The 23,334-nt window shown below is 45.8% G+C and overlaps 1 protein-coding gene across 2 annotated transcripts in view; it reads left to right on the forward strand.

The window, feature by feature from the left end:
- Galnt14 (polypeptide N-acetylgalactosaminyltransferase 14) overlaps positions 1-23,334 on the forward strand; it is a 219,350-nt gene that overhangs the window by 184,962 nt on the left and 11,054 nt on the right. For both annotated transcript variants that reach the window (XM_034514638.2, XM_034514635.2), the window contains exons 7-11: positions 2,278-2,365; positions 3,193-3,277; positions 5,716-5,819; positions 16,893-17,019; positions 19,369-19,461. In XM_034514638.2, coding sequence (XP_034370529.1) covers positions 2,278-2,365; positions 3,193-3,277; positions 5,716-5,819; positions 16,893-17,019; positions 19,369-19,461 — 497 coding nt within the window. The remainder of the gene's footprint in view (positions 1-2,277; positions 2,366-3,192; positions 3,278-5,715; positions 5,820-16,892; positions 17,020-19,368; positions 19,462-23,334) is intronic.

A 23,334-nucleotide genomic window follows, 5' to 3' on the forward strand; every position in this document is an offset into this window, starting at 1 on the left:
CAGAAGTCCCTGAACACAGGGGGGAAAGAGAGAATGAAGACTTGTCAGACTTACAGAATATGTCTCTGAACTTTTGATTTTATTTTAAAAAGAAAGTGATATGAGTATTGTGTTCAGACACACATCAATGGCTGCAGGGTAGCCCCAAGGAGACCGTGCCACCCAGGCAGGTGCAGTGCTGACAGCTGATGATTTCACAGCATCCCTGCAGCAGAAGCAGTGCCAGGGCAGTAAGCTCTCCTTGCCACCTGGGCCGATCAGTTTTCGGCAGCACCTTGTTACTGTCAGAGTGAGTTGGCTGTGGGAGGCTCAGGGCCAAATTAAGTCTGTGAACTTAGAATCAAGTGCTCAGTGATTCTGGAGTTTAAAATAAGAAGACAACTTCATTTGGAGAAAAAAAAAATTGAGCCTGGAAATTAAAGGGCTTCAAGGAGAAGCAGAAGTTCCTGAAGCCTGAGATAGCCCAAGGGTTTGGGGTCTAGAGGATAGATTCCTTGAGCTAGCCTCTGCAGGCCACTTGACTCTCAATGTGAGGTCCAAGAGTCATCTGTTCCCAGCTTGCTTATACCACTATTGGGGCTGATGTCCCTGTTGTATACTCCCCTACAGTGGACAAACTTGATAGGTTTGGTAGTCCCCATGAACTGAGGATGTTGCCTTGGTTATTTTGAAAATATCCCTTAGATTATTCTTTAGATATTATTTTATTTTTAATTATGTGTATACGTGCATCGATATGTGTGTGTATGAACATACACATGTGCGCGGGTGCCCATGGAGGCCAGAGGCATCAGATCCTCTGGAGCCACAGTTACAGGTGTTTGTAAATCATCTCCTGATGTGGGTACTGGGAACTGAACCCAAGTCCTCTTGGAAGAGCAGGAAGCACTATTGATCACTGAGCCATCTCTCTGACCTTGTCATCTGATGACATTGATAGCTCCGACCTGGGGAAGGGTTAAGTGATGAGACTGCAAAGCAAAATGCATGACATTTATTTTAATTGACACAATACGTCTACATATTCGCGGAGTGCTAGGGTATGGAGTTCTGGGTAAGATTTCCATATAGGGGTACAAGGAGGAGTGATTGAGTTCAGCTGATTAGCATTTCTGTCACCTTAAACATTGATCATTTCTTTGTGTAGAGGATATTCAAAATCAGTTTGAAATATATAATAAATTATTAAAATCTCTATCTTCTCTGTGCTGGAGAACTGTAGGATTCATGCCTCCATTCACTGAATTCTGGTGCCTGTTATCAATTATCTCTATGTGCTTCCCCCTCCCCCCCAACTACCCTCCCGGCCTCTGGTGATGTCTGTTCTGCTACCCCCCAAAAAAACAAACAAACAAACAAACAAAACACCTTATGTTCATATTCATATATGGAAGCAGGTCTGGATGGCTTTGAAGTCTGTATTAGGAAATGTACTTTATGTTAGAGGTGATTGAAGTATTGGGCAATTGCGTAGCATGACCAGATTAGCCCAGCAGAAGGAACATAGGCAGCCATACACAGAAGGGAAGGAAACAGAGAAGGGGAGGGGCTTAGAGGTCCCTTGCACTTCTCTATGTAAGAGTCAGTGTGGATTCAGAAAAATTAAAGTAGTGGTTCTGAAACTGTGGGACTCAACTTCTTTGGGGGGGTCACATATCAGATACCCTGCATATCAACTATTTACATTATGATTCCTAAGAATAGCAAAATTGCAGTTATGGAGTAGCAATGAAAATGATTTTATGGCTGGGGGGGGGGGTCACTACAACATGAGGAACTATATTCAAAGGTCTCAGCATTAGGAAGGGCGAAAGATACTGCCTTAGAGTCAGAACCAGAACTTGGTCTGGTTGATGGACAGGGTAAATCTTAATTCAGTGCTAGGCGAAGAGGATATGGGATGGTTTGTTAATAGAAACCAAAACTCGGAGGAATGAGTGTGTGTTGGTAGGTGATGAAGCCACTGTTGAAGAGCTGGGTGAATGTGTACATAGAAGTAGCCTGTGGCATACTGAGCTGATAGGTAGGCTAGAATTTGGGGCTGAAGTATAAATGTGTATCTGACTGCAGGGAACTGCTATTCATTAGCTTGTCTAAGAACCAGAGGCCTTGGGTGAAAGAATTTGGAAACTTGGGTTCCCTTTGGGGATGCCTGGATTTGCTTCATATGACTACAGAGTAGGGTCACTAATTGATTACACCCCCAGTTTCCCAAGTTCCCTGACTCCCAGTCAGCATGTCCTCCCTGAAAACTGAATACAGGGTTTTGTTTTACAGGACTACACAAGGGTTGTGTGCCCTGTGATTGACATCATTAACCTGGACACCTTTAACTACATTGAGTCTGCCTCAGAGCTCAGAGGGGGTAAGTGAGCTAATAATTCTTCCCTCCTCCCCCACACCTCTTTCTTCTTCCTCCTCCTCATTCTCTTGTTTCTCCTCTTTTTCGTCAGTCTTTCTCTTCCTATTATTCCTCTTCTTCCTTTTCCTCCTCTTTTTCCTTCACCTCATCTCAAAGTGAGAAAAACGAAGGGAGACCTCCTGCTTGTCTGACATGTCCATGTCTTTATCTTGTAATACAATTCAGTTTAGCTTGACCATTTTTTTTGGGACAGTTCATTTGGGACATTTCCTTCGGGGAAATTATGTGGGTATAAGTCAGACATCCCAGCGTCCAGAGCTCTAGCTAATCTGGGGCTTACCACTAGACATGCGGATGTAGAGGAAGCAAGGACTCCTGGGTTTGTTGGTCTTCCATCTTGATATTTCATCACCCTCTCCCAGAGATGCTCCTCCCCTGCTCTCTCTGCCTAGAGCACAGTTTACTTCCATGCAATACTAACTTCAAGGTAGTTTGCACCCAAACCCCCAATTACTCCTTCCTGAGACTCAGACCTGTAATCTTTGTTCCACAACTGCCCAACATGTTACCTTTGTGCCATGTACCTTGGTTTTTACCCTTTACCCATGATTTCCTTAACTCTCTGCCTAGCGGGAGCTCCAGAGAGACTCCATAGGCTAGATTGGGAGAAGGGAATTCAGAAGTAACTTTAGTGGCCCTGCTGGGGTCAGACCAGGGAGACCTTGTCCTCCCAGGGACCAGTTTCCCAAGGAACTGGAGAAGGAGTGGGGTAAGGGATCTCAGAGTGTTCTATGAGAAGCTGAATCCACTGGGTCAATGCTGTGTTTTAGGGTTTGACTGGAGCCTTCACTTCCAGTGGGAACAGCTCTCCCTGGAGCAGAAAGCTTTGCGCCTAGACCCTACTGAGCCCATCCGGTGAGTAAAAGGTGGCTGCAGGAGGGTGGACAGCTTCAGTGCCACTTGATCCCACTGTCCCATGGCTCAGAAAGGTCCATGCTGGGTGTCTGTTGGAAAGACTGGAAAAGCAGAAACAGAAGCCTGGGTCAGAGCATCTCTGCCCATTTTCTAAAAGGTTTCTATCTGCATACAAATTTCTGGGTAAGGGATTGGGACCTTTAGAGACCTGTGCTGAGGAATGGAAACCAACACACCACCTTCACACAAGCCATGGTGGCTTTTACACCTCCTGGTGGCTAACATGTAAGAGACCAAGATCATCACATTTGGGTCTCTGGTGAGGGAAGAGATGCCTCATGGGTTCAAGGTCTTGGTTGCCAAGATTCTGCTCAGAGAGGGTGGGTTTGTAGAGACTACAAATTCTGTAACTGTAAACTGGCATGAGGGTATGACCACCCACCACCATGTATTAACACACCCATGCTTGTCCTGTGGAAACATGGTGGCTTGAAGTGAGCCAACTGGCCATGTGGTAGATGGCTCTGCTACACATTTTCTTTTCCAGACCTGTTGTCACCTGTGCCAGCAAGCTGTCTTCCTAAAGTTCACAGCCATTGGAGAGGCTATCCTAGAATAAAACATACTTTCTATCCTGCAGAGGAGCCTGTGGTCTCGGATATGAAATATGACTTGAAACTGGTTAGCAAGCTCATCCAAGGTCTCTTGGGAGCTTCCAGACTCAAACAGTTCTGCCTTAGAGAGCAGCAGTGGGGGATCTGTATTGTGTGAATGACTACAGACAAGGCCAGTAGACTGGAATTTCTCCATCCAGTCACTTAGGAGTGCCCAAGATTATTTAAGATCACCTGTGTCTCTGGTCCCTTCCTCATTATAGATATTTGATCATTCATTGAATTGACTTAGGAAGATAAGAGAAGTATCAAAGAGCTCAACGATGGTGGACTAGACAGGTGGGAAGAGACTCAGCTATGAAGTGAGACTTGTGTCACATGCATCTAGTAGCTCTGCTTCCTGTCTCCAACAATCTGGAGTGAATCCAGGAGAGAGAGAGAGAGAGTAGAACCTGATAACACTTAGGACACTGTCTTTAACTCTGAATGGAAAGGAGCAGCCTCCCACCAGACTGAGCATTGTGCTCCTATGTCAGTACATGGAACAGGTTTTGGGTGTAAAGGGAGGGAAGGTAGCCCACGCAGATACTTCTGAGGATTGGGTCAAAGCATGGGTGAAGGCGGCACTACCTGGGTTCTCCCAGCCATAGAAAGAAAAAGTCTTGGGACAGGTCTTCTTGTGTATGTTGCTAATCAGGGAGGGAGTGTTTCCAGGATTAGATCAGTCTTCCAGGAGCAGCAAGTAGTCATAGCAAAGGCAAACTCGGCCTCCTGACCTGCCCTCTGGGTGTGCTGTGGAGACAAAACTCCCTTCGCTCTCTGAGCACACTAAAGCAGGAGTCACAATCCTGAGTGTTCGTAACCCTAGCCATTAATTTTACCAACCCCTGTCCTAATCCTTATAGAATTACCAGCTTGGCTCTGGCTGCTCGACTACCTGCCTCATGAACGTTTTCTCTTTCTGAGCAGGTTCTCTGGCATCTCTCTGAGCAAACAAGAGCCACAGTAGGTTAAAGGAGGCGCACCCCCCACCAGATACACAAAGAAGAAGGTGCATTAGTTTGTTGTGGCTATAGCAACACGTACCCAAGTAGCTTAAGTGGCAGAAACATGTGCCATGGTTTAGAAGCAGGCGAGGTGTCCCCACCTGAGAACGTTCCTACCAATGGCTGAACAGGCCTCTTTTCTCTTTACAGATTGCCAACTTCTCTCTAGTTCCCACACCCTTCTCTTGGTATATTCACATTTTTAGGCCAAATTTCCTCTTTATAGGAACCCTGGTCACATCGGCCCACCCTAATTACCCCTGTTTTAACTTAGTTACTTCTCTATAGCAGTTATCTCTTGTCTCTAAATAAGGTCACATTCTGGGATACTGGGAGTTAGGATTTCAGTAACACTTTTATTTTAGGTAGGGGGAAGGAATTCAAGATACAGCTGAAAGGTAAAGACTCAAATCAAGGAAGTAAGCTCAGGTCAAGACCTGGCTGTGCTGTTTATGGACCTTCTCTGCCTGGTCAGTGGCCTGCCAGCTCTGCTCCAAGAGCCTCACTGGGCAGAACTGGAGGAGGAGGGGTAGGTGAAAGTTCCTTGGAGGGGTGTTGATACATGAAGTTTCCTGACTGCAAGGTCAGGGAATTTTTTAGCAGAGGACAGAACTCTGCAGCAGATCCTTGTTTTAGATAGCCTAAAAATATATTGGCGCTTCTGAAGAGGGCCAGAAATGAGAAGAAAATTGCCTTGGGTTCTGGACTCCCAGAACCACAGAGTTTGAGGTTACTTTCTCATATGATCCACAACCTTATCTTCCTTCCAAACACACAGGACTCCAATCATAGCCGGAGGGCTCTTTGTGATTGACAAAGCCTGGTTCAATTACCTGGGTAAATATGACGTCGACATGGACATCTGGGGTGGGGAGAACTTTGGTAAGTCTCTGTTTCATATGTCATGACCTATATTGTTCAGTAAGAACTCTGTGTCTTAGCCACTGTGTCAACTGAACAGTTACCAGGATCTGGCAGGGAGCATCTGGGAAATCTGAGTCACTCCTTTAGGGAAAAACCTGGGTAGGGTCCCAGAACGGTGATTGTAGGAAGATGGTCACAGCAACAGTTTCTCCATGGTAAGTATAGATACCAAGTACCAGGGAAACATGTCCAAGCAGGTTCTTGAGGGAAGAAGTGAGATGTGAAATCCAAGAGAACCAAGATGAATGCCAAGTCCATGAGGCCAGATACGGGTTTGAACTAGAAGCACTGGACTTAGGAATCTGGAGTTAAAGAAGGCGAAGGAGGGAAAGAATGTGGCAGGAGAATGAGAGGGAAATCCCTTCTCATCGTAGTGCTGGGTTAATCACCACAGAAACCAAGAGAAAGTTTACCCTCACCTTTCAGTGGGACAAGAACCGGGGAGCGAGAGAGGTTGGCTACTGCACATAGGTGGCCTGCCCTGGCCACAGCGGTGGCTGATATTTGTAGCTACAGGGAATGCATCTCAGATGGAAACCCATTTCATCTATCTAGTAACACTAAGTTATCCTCTGTCCTTCTATGGGAAAGTGCAGCTTTGATGCAACAATCCTTCTTGGGGGTGCTGTGACTATCTTGGGATAACTGAGAATGATAGTTTCTATTTCTGCACAAAACATCATGACCAAGAAGCAAGTTGGGAAGAAAAGGATATATTCAGCTTATACTTCCACATTGCTGTTCATCACCAAAGGAAGTCAGGACTAGAACTCAAGCAGGTCAGGAAGCAGGAGCTGATGCAGAGGTCTTGGAGGGATGTTACTTACTGGCTCGCTTCCCCTGGCTTGCTCAGCTTGCTTTCTTATAGAACCCAGGCCTACCAGCCCAGGGATGGCACCGCCCACAATGGGCCCTCTCAACAAGGGATCACCCTTGATCACTAACTGAGAAAATGCCTTACAGCTGGATCCCATAGAAGCATTTCCTCAAGGGAGGCTTCTTTCTCTGTGATAACTACAGCTTGTGACAAGTTGACACAAAACCAGCCAGTACAGGTGGTATGCAATGGTCATGTGAGTCTTTACCCAGGAAGTAAGACCTTAGAGGAACTAAATAGCAAGTAGGATCGGAGATGACATGTGATCTGCTGTGTCCCTGAATATCTCCACTCCTCAAGTATGCCTAGGCCCACAATGACTACTGGTTGAGCAAACCAATCAGAGAAATGTAAGAGAGGGAGTCCTTATGTGGGTGGTGCTTCTCCTCTGTGGGTACAGGAAGGGATGTGAGCATGGGCCTGGGAAACAATACACAGGCCAGAAAAGTGATCCATGGGCTCCTCCTGGCACTGAGCTGCCTGGCACTGGCCACTGCCTTTGTTGTCTTCTGCCTCTGCCCACAGGGTGTTTTATGGCTTTCTTCCTCAGTCACTAAGAATTATTTCCCACAAATTTATGACTTTGGCCTAACCCATAGCATCTGTTCTCCTAACCTGGGCAGTATAGGGGAGAAATCTATCAGGAAATTGGTCTCTTGCCAAGTGGGGGTCAGACTGGAAGCATAGTAAACAAATCTGGATCTCCAGTCCCCAGCACATAATCCAACAGGTGTGGATTGTAACAGGAATTGTGGTTGTGCGGGTATGGGGTTCTGCCTACACCAGCCTAGGGGAAGCTGGGTATCCCAGCACTCCTTACTGAGAAGTTATAGCCCTCCTCCTGGGCAGCAAATACATTGTCCCTGCAGCCCACTGAGAGACAACAGTGGTCCAGTCTCTGTCCTAAAGCTGATCAAAATGATTCAGAAACTTTCACTGTCTGGCATATTCTGGGTTAAGAATTTTTGTGGAATTGTTAGAAAATCCTTCTAAGTTACAGCTCAGTTCTTTCCAGTTTGTCTGCTGGTTCTTCCTGTCCTCTTGAACTTCACAAGGTGAGGGTGATCCCTCTTGGGTGCAGGAGTTGCATTTGGATGCAGGCAGCATTGTCATTTACAGGATGGCACATTCCGGTCCGACTTACCAGCACCCTTCCTTTCGACGAGCGCGATGTTAACACACAGCTGCTCAAATCAAGATGCAATCTCATCGAGTCAGCTTCTGAGTCGCTTGGTATTACCAGTGGCTGATTTGAATAGAGCAGTTGGGAAATGGTCCCTGTGAGGTGTGGGAAAGACATTTATAATCTGTCACAAAATTTTTGAGACCAGAGAAGCAGTGTAGACAGCCGACACAGCAATCACTCTGTTTCCCTGCGCCCCAACATTCTATTATGCTATAGCCAAAAAATCTTTTTTTCTTTTTTCTTTTCTTTTATTTTTTTAAAAGTATTTTTGGATACCAGAAAAATAAAGTACTTTTTCCAAAAGCGACTACGTGATGTGATTATGTGCACAGGGTAGCAGTTGCAAGGAGCGGATAACCAGGCCACAAAGTATGAGAAGGTGGGAATTTTAAAGTGGTCCACATGGCTGACAGATGATCAGCTATCTGGATGGAGAGTGTGAGCAATGCTTTGGGTATAAAAGAGGATGAAAGAAGGTGCCTGCCAGAGTGAAGGACTCCTGTCTGTAGGGTATAGCCCATCACACACACACACACACACACACACACACACACTATCAAACATACATTCTATCACACACACTATACACACACATACTACAAACACACAGACACACATGCAAACACATACACACACTATATACACATTATCACACATACACTATACACACACTATCACACACATACTACACACACACACACTACACACACAAACACACACACAGACACACACAGACACACAATACACACACAGACACACACTATCAAACATACATACTATCACAACACTATACACACATACTACACACACACAGACACAGACACACATATACACACTATACACACATTATCACACAGACACTATACACACATACTATTATACACATACTATACACACACACACACACACCCTCCATCCTGGCCACCCTTTGTTAAGTAGATCTCCAGTGCTATTTACTATTGTCAGGTCTACTCTTCAGCCCCTGCCAAAGTGCTCTTGCTGAGAGGCAAGCCTCCCAGGTCTGTGTCCACAAGGACTCCCTCCTGTACCTCTCCCATGGAAGTATCTATCTTCCTAGGTTCACCAGGCTGCTCCCCACACTTCCAACCTTGACAGACCCTTCTGAAATTTCAGACTGGGCCTTCTACAAGAGCAGAACCTCCTTATGCAACCACTATGAATGAGCCCCTGAAGATTGCAGCTCTGGATGACCTCTTGTACAGCTGGGACACTTTCTCTGCCTTCCCTTTTGCTACCATCCCTCCCCCATGCACCCACGTTGGCATCTTGTTTTCTCAGCACAGAGTCCTTTGTATCACCCTTCTGCTCGCCATCTAAGTATGTAACTATCCCATTATCTGTGCCTGCCCCACTGCTGACTCTGTTAAGGAAAAAAAAAAAAGAAAGTTCATCTCATTTCTGGCTCTCAAGACCCAGAATAGTTGAAACAGCTCACAAAATGCATGTGTGAAAAGTGAGAGACTGAATGGGAAAGGATTTCTGGGTGGCAAGGCAATCCAGAAACATATGTCTCTTTGCGTTCCAAGATCATCCCACACCCAAACCCACGGATGCCCAAGTCCCTTATATAAAATGGTGTCAAATTTGCATGGAACCTATGTGCAAGCACTTGTATTACCTAAATCACTCTCCTCCATTATACATAATACATAATAGAACATAAATACTATGTAAACAGTTGTTAAACTACATGGTTTAGGGAAACATAATGAGAAAAAATGGCTACACATATATGCTTAAGACGAAAGCAATCATCTATACTAGTCCGTGTTTGGTTGAATCTGGGATGAGGGGCAGACAATACAATGCACGAGGCACCATGTGAAATTCTTTACATAGAATCCAGTGGAGCCATGTTTGAAGGGTCCCTTTGATTATATAAATAATAGCAGAAGGCTGACATGTCTATTCTTTCCAGACAGTAGAATTTCTATGTGCTTTAGACATATTTGCCTGTATAATGTTGACTTTAGTTCACAGCTACAAAATGACGTGTGCTCTTTGGCCAGGGTGACTATGACTGAGCCCAATCCTACCCTCATCCGGCTCCATCTTCCACTGTAGATGTGGCTGCAGATGGATTGGCTGAAGGACCTTGTAAAAGCCATACTGTGTCTTGGTTAACCTCCCCACCTGCTGACCTGGTGGTTCTTCATTCCCACCAAGTGCTTCTAAAATGAGCTGAGCACTTTTGATAATTATATCCACAGTTTAGGACAAGAGCAGGCTTTAGGGAAATGTGGCTTTTAGATTTTTTTTTTCAGAGGTTGATTTGCATTAAAATTGGATACTTAAGCTCCAATTTACATAACAGAGGATACATGTAATATATAGCTACTTACTCTACTGGAGCCTGAGCCACTTCTCACTTTTAGCTTTTGGTCTCTAGAGGCAAAAAAGGAATCTGTTGCCAGTAACAAGTTTGTGGTGCACAGCAGGGTGGGGGTGGGGGTGTGTACTTCCAAAACCAGGAAGCTTTGGCACACATACAGGGAGAATATGGGAGTCCTGAATTTAGAATGGGGGATTTCCGAAGCACAGCAGGCACAAAGGACAGTGCAGAAATGAGAGATGAGGTAGAGCCCAAAAGAGACTTGCTACCACCCACCATGCTCAGAATGGAGTCTGGGATGCCAAGCTATTCCAGGCTCAGGGGACATGTATGGTTCAGGAAGAACTCGGGCTGTGAGATCAGATAGGAGTAAATTTGAAGCCCGTAGTTACCACTGAGTACCCCTGGGAAAGTTACCTCTCCTCACTGAGCCAGTTTCTAGAGCTTCAAGGTAGAAGCAGTGATCTCTTAAGTAGGATAAACAGCCCTGCCCCCAAGATAGCCACACCCCAAATACTTGGAGCCTGTTTGGATGTGACCTTCTGTGATGCAAAGTTTTTAAGCAGTGTGATGAGGGCACTAATCAATGGATTGGGGAATGTTGCAAATGGGTCCAATTTAATATCCCAGAGTCTCTATAAAATCAGAGAGCTTTCTTAGGCATGCAGCAGCAGAGAGTTGGCATAAGCCAGGTGCCATACTCCAAACGGACATTAGCAGCTGTTAGTTTAAAGATGGAAGAGACAGCAAAAAGTAGCTGAAAGGACTTCTGAGCCATCAGCCAGCAAAGAGAAGGGAACCTAAGTCCTGAAGCCTTCAGTAACTTTCTAAAAACAGCTATATCCACATTATAGCAAGCTCTCCTTCAGAGCCTCCATGAAGGGACATGGTCCTGCTGACACCTTGACTTCAGCCATGGAAGACACTGAGTAGAGGACCCTCCCAAGTCCTCTAAGCTTGAGGAGAATCATTAAAGCAACATAAGAATCTCATCACATCCACCTGTCATGGGGCTTCGTGAAGATAGCCAAGTCTCTGCTCCATTAGAGTTGGCTGCCTTCCCTTCAGGATGCGTGTGGCCACTGTCTGATAAGGAAGGATAGTCTGACCTGCTGAGATACCTCAATGCTCATGCTTTTGCTTTTAGCCCAAGGTTAGGGAAGTGGCCTCAATAAGGTCGAGCACTCACATTGAGGAAACATCTTTCCCCAAATATGTAATGATACATGACGCCCACTGGGCTGCTCTTCTAGAACCATGTGTGATTCTCCAGGCCCAGCTGTGATTCCGCAGGCCACCCTTTGTTGCTGCTCCTAAATGTCCCACATACTGTCAAGGAAGGACACAATTGCTTATTTGCCATCAGAGTTTGGAAAGTTAAAGGGTGTTCATAGTCATGGGGCCATGAGTAACCACTGTGGACATGTGATTAAGACTTGTCCAGAAGTAGAGGCCTGGGTACAGTGTCAGTTGTCCCAGATGTGAGGTAGAATGCGTTTGGCTCACAGATCCAAAGCTATCTTTTGCAGGCCAATAAGATGATCTCAAGTCAAATCAGAGTATTCCTTAAAAAACAATGGGATGGTCTTAGTTGATTTTATGCTGCCATAGCAGGCGACCATACTGGGTGGTTCATAGGGAATAGAGCTTAATTTCTCACTCTTTTGAAGAGTGGGAAGTCCAAGATTGGATAGGGTTCACTCACTCCATCATCTCATAGCAAAATGTACAAGCAGGAGAGCTCAACAGAGGGCAAATTCTTCATCCTTTTAGAGCAACAGGCTTCCGTAATAACAACTCACTACCTAGACAACAGTATTGATCCATGTGTGCTAGAGCCAATCCCTCATGACCTTTTGGAGGTCTTGTGTTTTTAACAGTTTTGCTTTGAAGATTAAGTCTACAACCCGTGAACCTGGGGAGGAATACATACTGGCCTTAGTGCGCACAGAGCTTACTTCTTGACCCAGTAAGAGCTAGGAAATTAAAAATTACTGAATTACTTGTCACACACGAAAGGGAAAATTTATGAGTGACAGCAGCCTGGTGAATGTCTCTTTCTGCCTACCATGGTCTGCTATATTCCCCTTGTCCTCACCAGGTTTAAGCTCAACAAGAGGCAGAATAGATAATGTAATTACATATGTCATAATACACATATGTAAATACTCTAGGACACTCCACTTAAAACAAGGACCATGAGACAAGCAAGGTGATTCAGTGTGTAAATCACTTGTCCCCAAAGCTGGTGACCAAAACTCAAGTCCCAGTTCAAACTCCTTCCACCTGGTGGAAGGAAAGAACCAATTCCCACAAGTTGTCCTCTGATGGCCACACAGACTCTATGGTATCTGTACACAGGTGTAGACCATCCCCTATGCACACCCCTACCTCCTCCTATACTCTCAACATACACTGAAAAAATAAATAAATGAAAAATAAACAGAACCCATTGCACACAGCTTCTCTTATGTAAACCGGTGCTCTTTGCCCTGGTTAGAATTCAGGCTTATGAAATGAAGCCAGAACCTTGACTAGGGATGGTGTACTTACTGGGGAAAGAGCTGCTCTCTGGACCCTGAATTCCTACCCACCACTTACGTGCTCATCAGATGGGTGTTGATTCTGATGAAAGGTGAGGGTTCTAGGAAGCGGTGAAAATAGCTGACGTGCTAATAAGTACATGGTAGACAAGGGAAGGGAATGCAGGGCGTGAGGGCAATTTGCTCTCAAATATTAATCTGAAGTTCAAAAAATAAGGTCCTATCACAGTGCCCCAGTGAGGATAGAGTAATTACACATCTCCCTGCCTGGGATACAGAGTAGATTTGGATACATGTGACATTCATCACCAGGGAGATGATACAGGCACTGACTAAGCAAGAACCCCAGAAGACTCTCTATAGAAAGACTTTGGCTCCTTCCAACTGCACTGAAGAGATGGCGGCACCGCACAACTGCAAACATGGAGAGTGAGGCTCTAAGGATGCCTAGCTTCACAACCCAGCTTCCATGGTTCTTGTGGTGCTTGTCCAAGCCCTCTATGGGAGGCTCAGGATCAGCACTTTCTCAAAGGCTTTTACAAAACTGCCAACCAAGCAGGCCCAGTATTGTGAGTGTGAGAGGTTGTTCATCCTTCTCACGTCAGAATACAGATAAGGCCAGGCTGGTTGTACATTCTAAGTTTTAAGTATTCCCCAGAGAAGTGCTTAGAAATCATCACACTAACCTAAAAACTCCTCACATCATCAAGGGGATCTCTTGACTCAAGCGACAGCACAGGGACCCATGGCAGGTCCAAAACTCCAGTTACAATGATCTGGGCTTGAGAACTGAGAAACCTAACTCATGCCAGGCCAAGGACTCCTGTAGGTGGAACAGCTGGTCTGAAGGAGAGCTAAGTTTGGTAGGATCAGATGTGTGACTTGATGAGGCAGAAACTGGATGGTTGATTATGTAGTTGCTACTTGTCCTACTTGTGGGTATTTTGAAGACAGTACCTGTATCTTTGGGTGCACTGGTCAGTACCAAGTGCTCAGTCCTGGGGAAGAGGGATTTCAAGACAACAACTTCGAGTTGGGAGTTGGGAGGAGTACATCAGTTCCTGGTGTCTTACTGTTGGTTGTCCTAGCATAGCTGCACTAGAAAACAAGAACATCAATAAGTAGGATTGTTAGAAAGACGGACAAGAAACTGCCTGGCCTAGAAGTACAGGAAGATGTCATTGTCTCACTGGCTAAGGTCTGAAGAATCGTAATAGTTTGAATTTTGCTTCTCACACAACACAAGAGAAACTGAAATGGTGGACGATTGGGCTTAGAGGAGGAGAGAAGACAGGGCTATGGGATGATGCCAAGAGATATAGAAGAAGTAGCATGGTGGCTCTTGTGTCTCTCTAAACTGTCAGATGTCCCTGAAGTTGAACACTGTATCTGATAGTGATAGGGAGGCTGACATGGAGGAAAGTTCTGTGTGTCATCAAGAAGACTCTTGAATCAGACAATGAAGCAGCCAATGTTGGAAAGACATTCAATGACAGCATCGAAGGGGGAATGAGAATGGGACAAAGGGCCAGGTGATGGCACTGTTTAGGATGGGGGACTATACATGACTGGTGGAGGGCCGGGGTCAGTGGACTCAGAAAAGAAAGACTAGATGAAGGGCCTGCATATAGAAGTAGCTTATAGAGTGGAGGGTATGGGATTGAGGTTACAGGAATTTGATTTTCAAATGAGGAAGGACATATGTCTCATTTGAATACATGGAAAAGAAGACACAGTAGCTAAAGCTCATGAATCTGCTTAGAGAAAAGCTGGCACAATGTGTATAGCTTATATCTAGTAAGCCAGGCCTTCATCTCATGTGCTGGGGTTTTATAGAGGTTTCCTTTTCAGAAAGTGGAGCAGACCCTTCTTGGGGTCCCTGGAAAAGAGTTGATGGGAACACACACAAGCAAAGAGGTCTCATTCACACATGTAACTGTCATGATTCCACATCTGACTTTGAGATTCCTCATTGCAGTGTCTGATCAAGATGTGGATTACAGGCAGTTAGTTGACTGAGCCACATTTTGCTTAGTGACTCACAAACACCAAGCTCAGACAGTAACCTAGCCACAGATGCCAGTTCTCTTTATGTGGAACATCTGAGGAGACACAAAATCTCAGGTATTAAGTTAATAAGCCCTGGTGTCTCCTATAGTTTTGGCAGATGGTAGAAGTGGCCTGTGAAGAAGTACACCCAGGTAGGTGATGTCATTGGTGTCTGGGTTCTCAAGAGATTGCCTTCACAAGGGTTTCTCATAATCGATGCTCTTGAGTTCACAGCCATTCTCAGAAGTCTCTTTCATTTGATACTGACAGCAGTTCTGTGGAGCATTTCTACGGTTTTGGTTTAATTCACAAGGAGATCAAGACCAAACTTCAGAAAGCTGGAGCCTGCTTTCCCAAGGATGCATCTAATAGGTCTGTCCAGACTTGGGAGACAAAGACAAGTCTTTCCTTGCCTTAAGAGGAGGCAGAAGGGGGGCAAGAAAAATTCAGAGGACATGGGAGAGCAGTGGGGTGAGGGTAGGGCAGGATCCCAGCTTAGTTGCCTCTCTGAGAGCTGTGTGATGGAGATGTAAACAGGAGACTAAAGGGAAGCAGTAGAGAGAGACCAGTTAGGGGAGGCAGAAAGGTGGGACCCAGGCTGCTGTAAATACTCAGGCTTATGATGGTAAGGCCCTCCCTAGGGGTACCTACATTTTCATTCTTTGTCCCTGGTCTAGGACTATATCACAGGGGCAGCCACTCTTGGATTTTTTCTATTAGGGAGCCTGTCCTCACACTTAAGATTCAATTCTGGAGGGGAAAGGGTTGGGAAATAAAAGAAAAGGAAAGAAAACAAAAATCAATGCAAAAGCAGGGGCCAGAAAGAAGTCCCACAAATTAGAAATTACCTTTTCTTGCCTTTCTACCACTGATGTGCCCAGTGGGTTGTGAGATGGAAGAGGGTGTTTGGGTAGATTCAGTAAGGGGGTGCATTGTATATAGAGAATTTTAAAGCAACCATACCACTGGCTTAAGATGCTTTTCAGTATCACCACACACAGCCAGTTTCGAACAACAGCAATGATAAAATATTCCCCTGCCCTCTTCTACCAGTATTGCCATCTTCTTGATCCCTCACCTGGGATAACACCTGGCCTGGAGCCTACTCTTAGTAGTTCCAGCAGAGAAACTCACTAGGGACAGCCTGCTCTAACTCCATCCCACCCTAACTCCATCCCACCCTAACTCCATCCTACCCTAACTCCATCCCACCCTAACTCCATCCTACCCTAACTCCATCCCACCCATCACCAAGCAGTAGCAAAACAGGAAGAGATAGGCATATGTGTGGAACTCCACCCCAGGGAGCATCCTCCATAGCTCTGATTACTGCTTAGGCCCTGTCTTCCTGTCCTAGGACTCAGTTGACTCATGTTTATCCAGTGAGAGAATGGCAGGCTTGGGGTTGTCCAGGTACCTTCGGCTGCATCCTTGATATGGTGTTTTCTACTTTACCCTGAGTCCACTCCTGACAGATGACTGGTCCCTATCTCAGAAGATTATTTTGTGTTCTCAAATTTTCATGCTCTCTCTCTCTCTCTCTCTCTCTCTCTCTCTCTCTCTCTCTCTCTCTCTGTGTGTGTGTGTGTGTGTGTGTGTGTGTGTGTGTGTGTGTGTTTATATTGGTTAAGTAGACTTAACTCAGGTTTTAAAGTTTGGGAGCAAGTGTCTTTGCTGCCTGAGCCACTTTGCCAGCCCTGCCCTCCATCTTTGTTCTAACCATTTGTGGTCATAAAGGATGACTGTAACTGATTTTCTACATGTATGTTTTTTGTCCCAAGCCTTTTATAATCTTCCAAAACATCCCACTAGGGTCCCCCCGCACATCTCCATGCTGTCTATTGAGTGGTCTCGCATCACTCTTCATGGCGTCGGGACTCAAATTACATGTGCTCCCAAACAAAGAAGTTCACAGCCTAATTGGAGAATGTGTTCTTAGATGCCTACAAAACCCTAGATACAGTATCTCAGAGCCAGTATAGAAGGATTAGAAAGCAATAAAAAAAATGTGGATGTCTTGCAGAAATCTCTTTCCGAGTGTGGATGTGTGGAGGTGGCCTGGAGATCATCCCCTGCAGCCGGGTGGGACATGTCTTCAGGAAAAAGCATCCATATGTCTTCCCTGACGGAAACGCCAACACCTATATAAAGTAAGTGCCTGCCCTGGCTCAATGTGTGTGGGCAGCAGCAAGGAAATGATGGCCATGGGTTTGCAACAAACTGGTACTCTGCATGATGGTCTGAGTGCCCTGGATAATGCATGAGTTGCATGCCTGCAACTTGGACTCTGCCTAGGCAATTGGCATTAAAGCCAAGACTTTCTTAGGCTATCCCTGAGACTTGAGCCTTACCAACCTACCCATACCTACCTCATCCCCTAGAGCCTCAGTAATTAAAGTAACTGGTCAAGTCCATCCTGAAGGGCTTTGCCTCTAGGTATTTGCAAAGGGAGATAGAGGTGATGGTTAGAAACAGCTGGGTAACTCAGAGAAAGACCCCTGGGGAGAAGCAAGAGATGGGAAACTCTGGAGAGTCCAGCCTTGTGCCTGTTCCAGGCTGGTAGGTACAGCAGGATGCCTGCTCCAGGGCCTCCTGATAGACTAGAAGAATATAGATGGGGTATACCTGATAATCCAGCTGCAGGGCTTCTCTGCCAGATACAGAAGTAAGCAATCCCAGGCTACCCCTTGCCTGTTTCTTTGTTTCCCTCTCCTCTCAACATTTCCCTTCTTTTAGATTTCTCTTGTCAAAATATTCATGCATGCCTATTTATCTTAGGATTTTTAAAATTTATATGTATATGTGGGGGGGGGGGGAGGGTCTATTCTTGTGAATACAGTTGTCTGTAGTGGCCAGAAGAGAGCATTGAATCCCCTGGAGCTGAAGTTACAGACAGCTGTAAGCCAACTAATGTGGTCACCAAGAACCAATCAAATTTGAGTCCTCTGCAGGAGCAGTACCGCTTAACTGCTGAGCCACCTCTCTAGCCTCTGAGTGTCTTCACATTTTTCTTAACTTTTGTTTCTTACTCTGATTTGATCGTCTCGTCTCTTGGCATCAGTTGCTTCTCTCATCCATCCAATTCTCCTTTCCTTTTGTCCTGCTGTTTGATCCATTGTGTTAGGGAGGGGACGGCTTCACATTCTTTGATATTTATTTAATCTATCTATTTATTTAATGGTCTTTCTTGAGTTATCACACATGTATTCATGTGTATATCATATCCTGACACAGCTGACTTAGAGGAAGCATGGGTTTGAACAGTGGTCGAATTCTACATCTTACAAAGCAGGGAACATAAGGAGAGGATGGAGCGGGTAAGGCAGCAGGCTAGGGAGCATCAGGGAACCTCAGATTTTTTTTAACTATAAAGATAAGCCAAGGATGTCTAGTGTAGGACTGTGGAGTGGCTATGCTGGAGCAGAGACCTCCGAGTGGGAGCTAGCGGAATCCTGGAACTTCAGATGTTTGCCCTTTTTGAGATAGGGCTTTGGCCAGTGAATATCCTTGCAGGTCAACAGTAGCCTATTCTACTTAGAGAAATGAGGCACACTGCTTGCAAAATGGCTTCTAGTTTGCAGATAGTGAAGCCACTTGCAGGAGCCAGCCAGGTGACCTTACTTGCTTCCAGTACCCCCAATCCCCACTTGCTTGGGTTCACCTGTTCTTTCAGATTCCAGCTCAGAAGGGGTTTCCATGTTCTTCTATCAAATGTCTGTGCTTTAAAGTAGACCTAAGAACCTGCAAGAGCAAACTACTTAGAAACTCAAGTTCAGTTTCACCCAGGTCACCAGCTGCCCAGGTCACCAGCCCTCACTGTTTTCCAATCTCTCTTCTTTTGACTCTGGCAATCTTCCTGAGACACCCTGACTGTTGAATGATCACAATCATCCCTCTTCCCCTCTCTCTTCTACTGTTGCCTTTAGGGTCAGACTCAAGCCAATGTCTGATGAAAAGCCTAGCATACTGGTGAAGTACTGAAAGATAGGGCTTGACTGCTAATTCATTACACCCAACCATTGCTTGGCCCGTGTATGCACTGACCTTACTCTTGGGGAGCTGAGACTTCAACATGTCCACTGTGGAAAAGTAGAGGAAAGCCCACCAACTAAGCAGACCAGAGGTTAGCTGGTCCTCTCAAGCCCCACCTAGGTACTCAGAGTATCAGGCAGCAAATGGAAACACCCGTTTTCCCCTGGCTTTTTCTGCTTCCTTGAGTCACCAAAGTTCAACTTGTAGTGTGATTTTTTTTTCCTATCGGTACCTTCTGTGGAAAGGTTGTTAATAGCGCTAAAGTTCTATCTCTTGGGGTGCCTTTGGAGACAGGAGAGAGTTCCTCGTGCTCTGGTGTTCTGGAAAGAGTAATGTGAACATTTCTGACCTGATGGCTGCTGCCTGGATGCTGTTGCCAACTTTGCCTCTGTGTGTGTATTATCAACTGGGAATGCCTGCTAATGATTCCCAGACGAGCCCCCTCTTGAGACTCCTTATCTCCTCAGGAACACCAAGCGGACAGCTGAAGTGTGGATGGATGAATACAAGCAGTACTACTATGCAGCCCGGCCTTTTGCCCTGGAGAGACCCTTTGGGAAGTAAGTGTGCTTAGAGAATGTTCTAAGTATTAGTGGAAGAGGGTGAAGTAAGAAGGGCCTCTGCTCATAGGCCCACCACATTAGCTATCTCCAGAGCCTCTAAATTGCTTCAGGCCTAGAGCTATGGCTATTCTGATTTCAGATTCCTTTATGCTGTATCCTGTTCTGAGTGTGCAGGGCTTTTGCCAGCCCTCCTGTGACTGTTCCTGGATGACTACTTTAATAGATGGAGCTGACCATAGCTTTGCATAGTAGATGGATATTACCAGCTTTGTAGAAAGTTAGCATGGGGAAGAAGGGATATTTATTAAATGCTGGGTATCACTCCATGTGGTGTCTCTTTAATCTTGCCTATGCTCAGAGGGATGCAATTACCTAGCACTGCTAAACAAGTAAGGGGACTAAGGCTTAGGCAGAAGAAAGAACAGACTACACCTGTAAGGAAGATTAACACACTTGCAATTTTCCTTAGTTTATCACTTGTGTTTCTCGGTGTGTGTGTTGGGGGTTGAACAACCATGACATCTTATCCCACTAGTTTCACCCACTCAGCACATAAAGCCATGGAACAGATGGGCTTCTGAAGTCTAAACCTCTCCAGTTGAGTCCATCCCTGACCTAGAGGATTAAATCAGCACCAGCCAGAGTGACTTGCACCTCTGACATCCCAGTTCCTGGGCATGCTCCAGTTTTCTCACTCCACCTCTCCTGAGGCACTGGATCTTGTCTACATCAGAACTTTGGGTCCAGTGACAATGTCCTATCAGCCTCACCCTTCACCCACTGCCCTGTCCACCTTAGATTTCTTCGCTCTTAAAGACAGATCTTGGAAAATTTGGTCCTCTGATCTTTGGCTCTGTTATCTACGTAGTAACACCTTCTCCCCCACCCACACACACTACTTTCCTTTTCACACACACACACAATACCTTCCTCTACATACGTGCACACACACACATACAATGCCTTTCTCTATACACACATACACATGCATACACATAATACCTTCCTCTACGCACACGCGCGCTCGCACACACACACACACACACACACACACACTACCTTCCTCCACACACACACACACACACACACACACTACCTTCCTCTACATACACACACACTGCACATATGCACAAGGCTTGTTTAAATCTCTTTCTCCCCTGTGCACAGGCTACTGGACAGTCACACGAAATTTCACATGCTACCACCCATGATATTTCACAGCCATGCTGTCAGTGAGGTTACAAGACATCTCCTAGCCCTGCAGTCTTTCCTAACCATCTCAAACCCACCACGTCTATTAAACCTTCTTTGGTCTCTTCCCACCCCTTAGCCCACCACTTTTTTTTCTCTTGCATGAATGGTACCTATTTTATGGATGAAATAGACAATATTGATTTCTCAAGACAAATCAACCCATTAGCCTGGCCACAACTGTACCATCCTTCTTAGTCGCTTTTTGTCTCTGTGGACAGGTGCACTTCCTGTATCAGTAAACCAGGCCTCCTCCGGATGCACCATTCATGCCTGCCTTCATTCATAAATCAACATTTATCACATTCCCACAGTATGCATTCATCTCCTCCTGCCTGCCGGTGCAGGGCCTCTCAAACTTTAATGAGCACACAGATCTCCCAGGGAGCGTGTTAAAACATGGAATCTGATTCCTTTGGTCTGTGTTTCTAATAAGCTCCCATGTGACACAGTGCTGCTGGTGAAGGATCCTAATCTGAGAAACAGGTTTCCGAGGAGTGGTTCCCAAACTCACCTGACAGTGGCCTTACCTGCAGGCCCTCAAAGCCCCTACTACCTGAGGTCATCCTCCTGAGGACTGGTTTCGCTTGGCTTTCAAATGACTACAGTGTCTCTTACGGCAGATGGAGCTACACACCCATCTCCAGACACTGCCATTCTCCCCAACCTTGATTCTCCTCTCCTGTATCTTTCAATTCCATGTTTACACATACTCCTTGACTTAAAAGGGGAAGGGGTAAAAGAAAATAAACTACAAAATCTTCCCTTAAGGGGGCATTGCTCACCACCTTGGATACCTGTGCCCTGCCTGCCAGGATCTAGCATCCTGAAGTAGTAGTCTACCTTTGCTGCCTCCCCCAGGCCCTGCAGCTGTTTCCACAAGGCTTAGTCCAGACTCCTGCATTCTCTGCTCTCCCCTTCTGCTGTTCTTTAGCATTGCCTTCTCCAACCTGCTTCCTTCTGCCATGCCTCTCTGGCCCCTAGGCTTCCAGTCTTTTCTGTTGCTCCTAAGTCCCACCTTTTCCATCCTAATTCCCTGTTGCTCGTCATCTTCCTACTCCTGACAGGCTGGTCTCTCTCTGAGACTCTGTCATAAGTCTTCTTTATAATAGGAATTCTTCCTGGTGATGTTACCACATCTACTTAAAACTCTGTTTCTAATAAGACCCTTTCCCCTGGTCTGCAGTTTCTTACACCCAAGTATCAAATAGCCTCTTCTACCTGGATGTCTCCCAGACACCTCCAGTGTAACAAGTCCTAGGCTAAACCCATTAAGTTTGTTCCTGAATCTGTCTCTCAACCCATATTCCCCATGCAACTCCATAGTATTTCTTACATCATATTAGTCAAGCCACAAGTCTGAGTACCACCCTAGTTCGCCTTGCTTGCTTTGAGTGATAATCATGTCCTGCTGCTGCTGCCTCACTCAAACACTGAGAACCCAGGCGCTCTCTCTTTAAACAGAATATCAAGCATGCTGAAAGCATGGCCTCTTTGTCCCAGAGGAACTGAGAGGCATGGTAAGCAAGCATGCGTTGTGCTCCGTACGAAGATAGAAGGCTGGGTGTGTAGCTCAGTGGTAGACTAGTTGGCTAATGGTCAGGAGACCCTGAATTTGAGTGCCTGCACAAGAAGGGAAAAGCAGAGGACAAAGAGGGAGAAGGAAGAGGAGAAAGGGGAGGGAGAATGGGAGGAAGAGGAGGAGGGGGGAAGAAAAGGAGGGGGGAAAGTTTTGGTGAAGTCATGGAGAGAGAGGGAGAAAGCGAGGCTGGACAGGAGGCAAGGCTACTTTTACTGGCTGCCTAGAGAAGACAAGGTTTGACTAGTACTTAGGTAGAGTGAAGATGAAAAGAAGTAGAGAATTGGCCAAGCCCACTCCTACTCAGTTCACTAAGAGGAAACTAATGGCAGTTGGGATTGTACCATTATCTCCTTCCTGCTGCTGTCCCACTTGCACTCCAACTGGCCCATTTCTGGAAGCAATAGTAAGATTTCCTCAAAGCATCCCCATGCTATACCCTACAGAAGGCCCACTAAGTCCATCCCAGTGCCCATGAGATAGAGTCAGCATCCTCCAGCCCTGCCTCGTGTGGATTCTTGTGGATTCTCCTCCCCCACTCACACAAACTTCTGTTTTAAGGCCATGTAGCCAGTGTTGCCCCTGCAGGAAAACTTTTTGACTTGTTCACAGCACTGATCTCTGCTTTCCAATCTCCCTCACCTATAGCAGGACCCCTCCCTGCCTCACCCACCCTTTGGCTTCTCTAGATGGCTACTCTTTCTTTCACATACCAGCATCAATAGCCATTGCTCTCTTGAGTGCCATGGACCCATCAAGCAAGAGTGCACCTCCAAGCTGTCATGATGACCTGTCTTCAGGGCCACATGGGATATGGTACTTGAATCACTATCTTGCATTACTGTTCAGAAGCTTTAGTACCCCACATTGAATATGATGCCTATCACATAGAAATGTTCAATGGGTATCTCATGAACAGATGTGTGATGATACACCAGCAGGAGGCTCTGAGGCTGGGGCAGTGTGGTAGTCTAACAACATACCTGTCATTCTCGCAGATTGACCTTGATAAAAATGAAAATCACCTCCAAGTCCATTTT

Source organism: Arvicanthis niloticus, chromosome 11, assembly GCF_011762505.2.
Source record: "Arvicanthis niloticus isolate mArvNil1 chromosome 11, mArvNil1.pat.X, whole genome shotgun sequence".
Classification (NCBI taxonomy): domain Eukaryota; kingdom Metazoa; phylum Chordata; class Mammalia; order Rodentia; family Muridae; genus Arvicanthis; species Arvicanthis niloticus.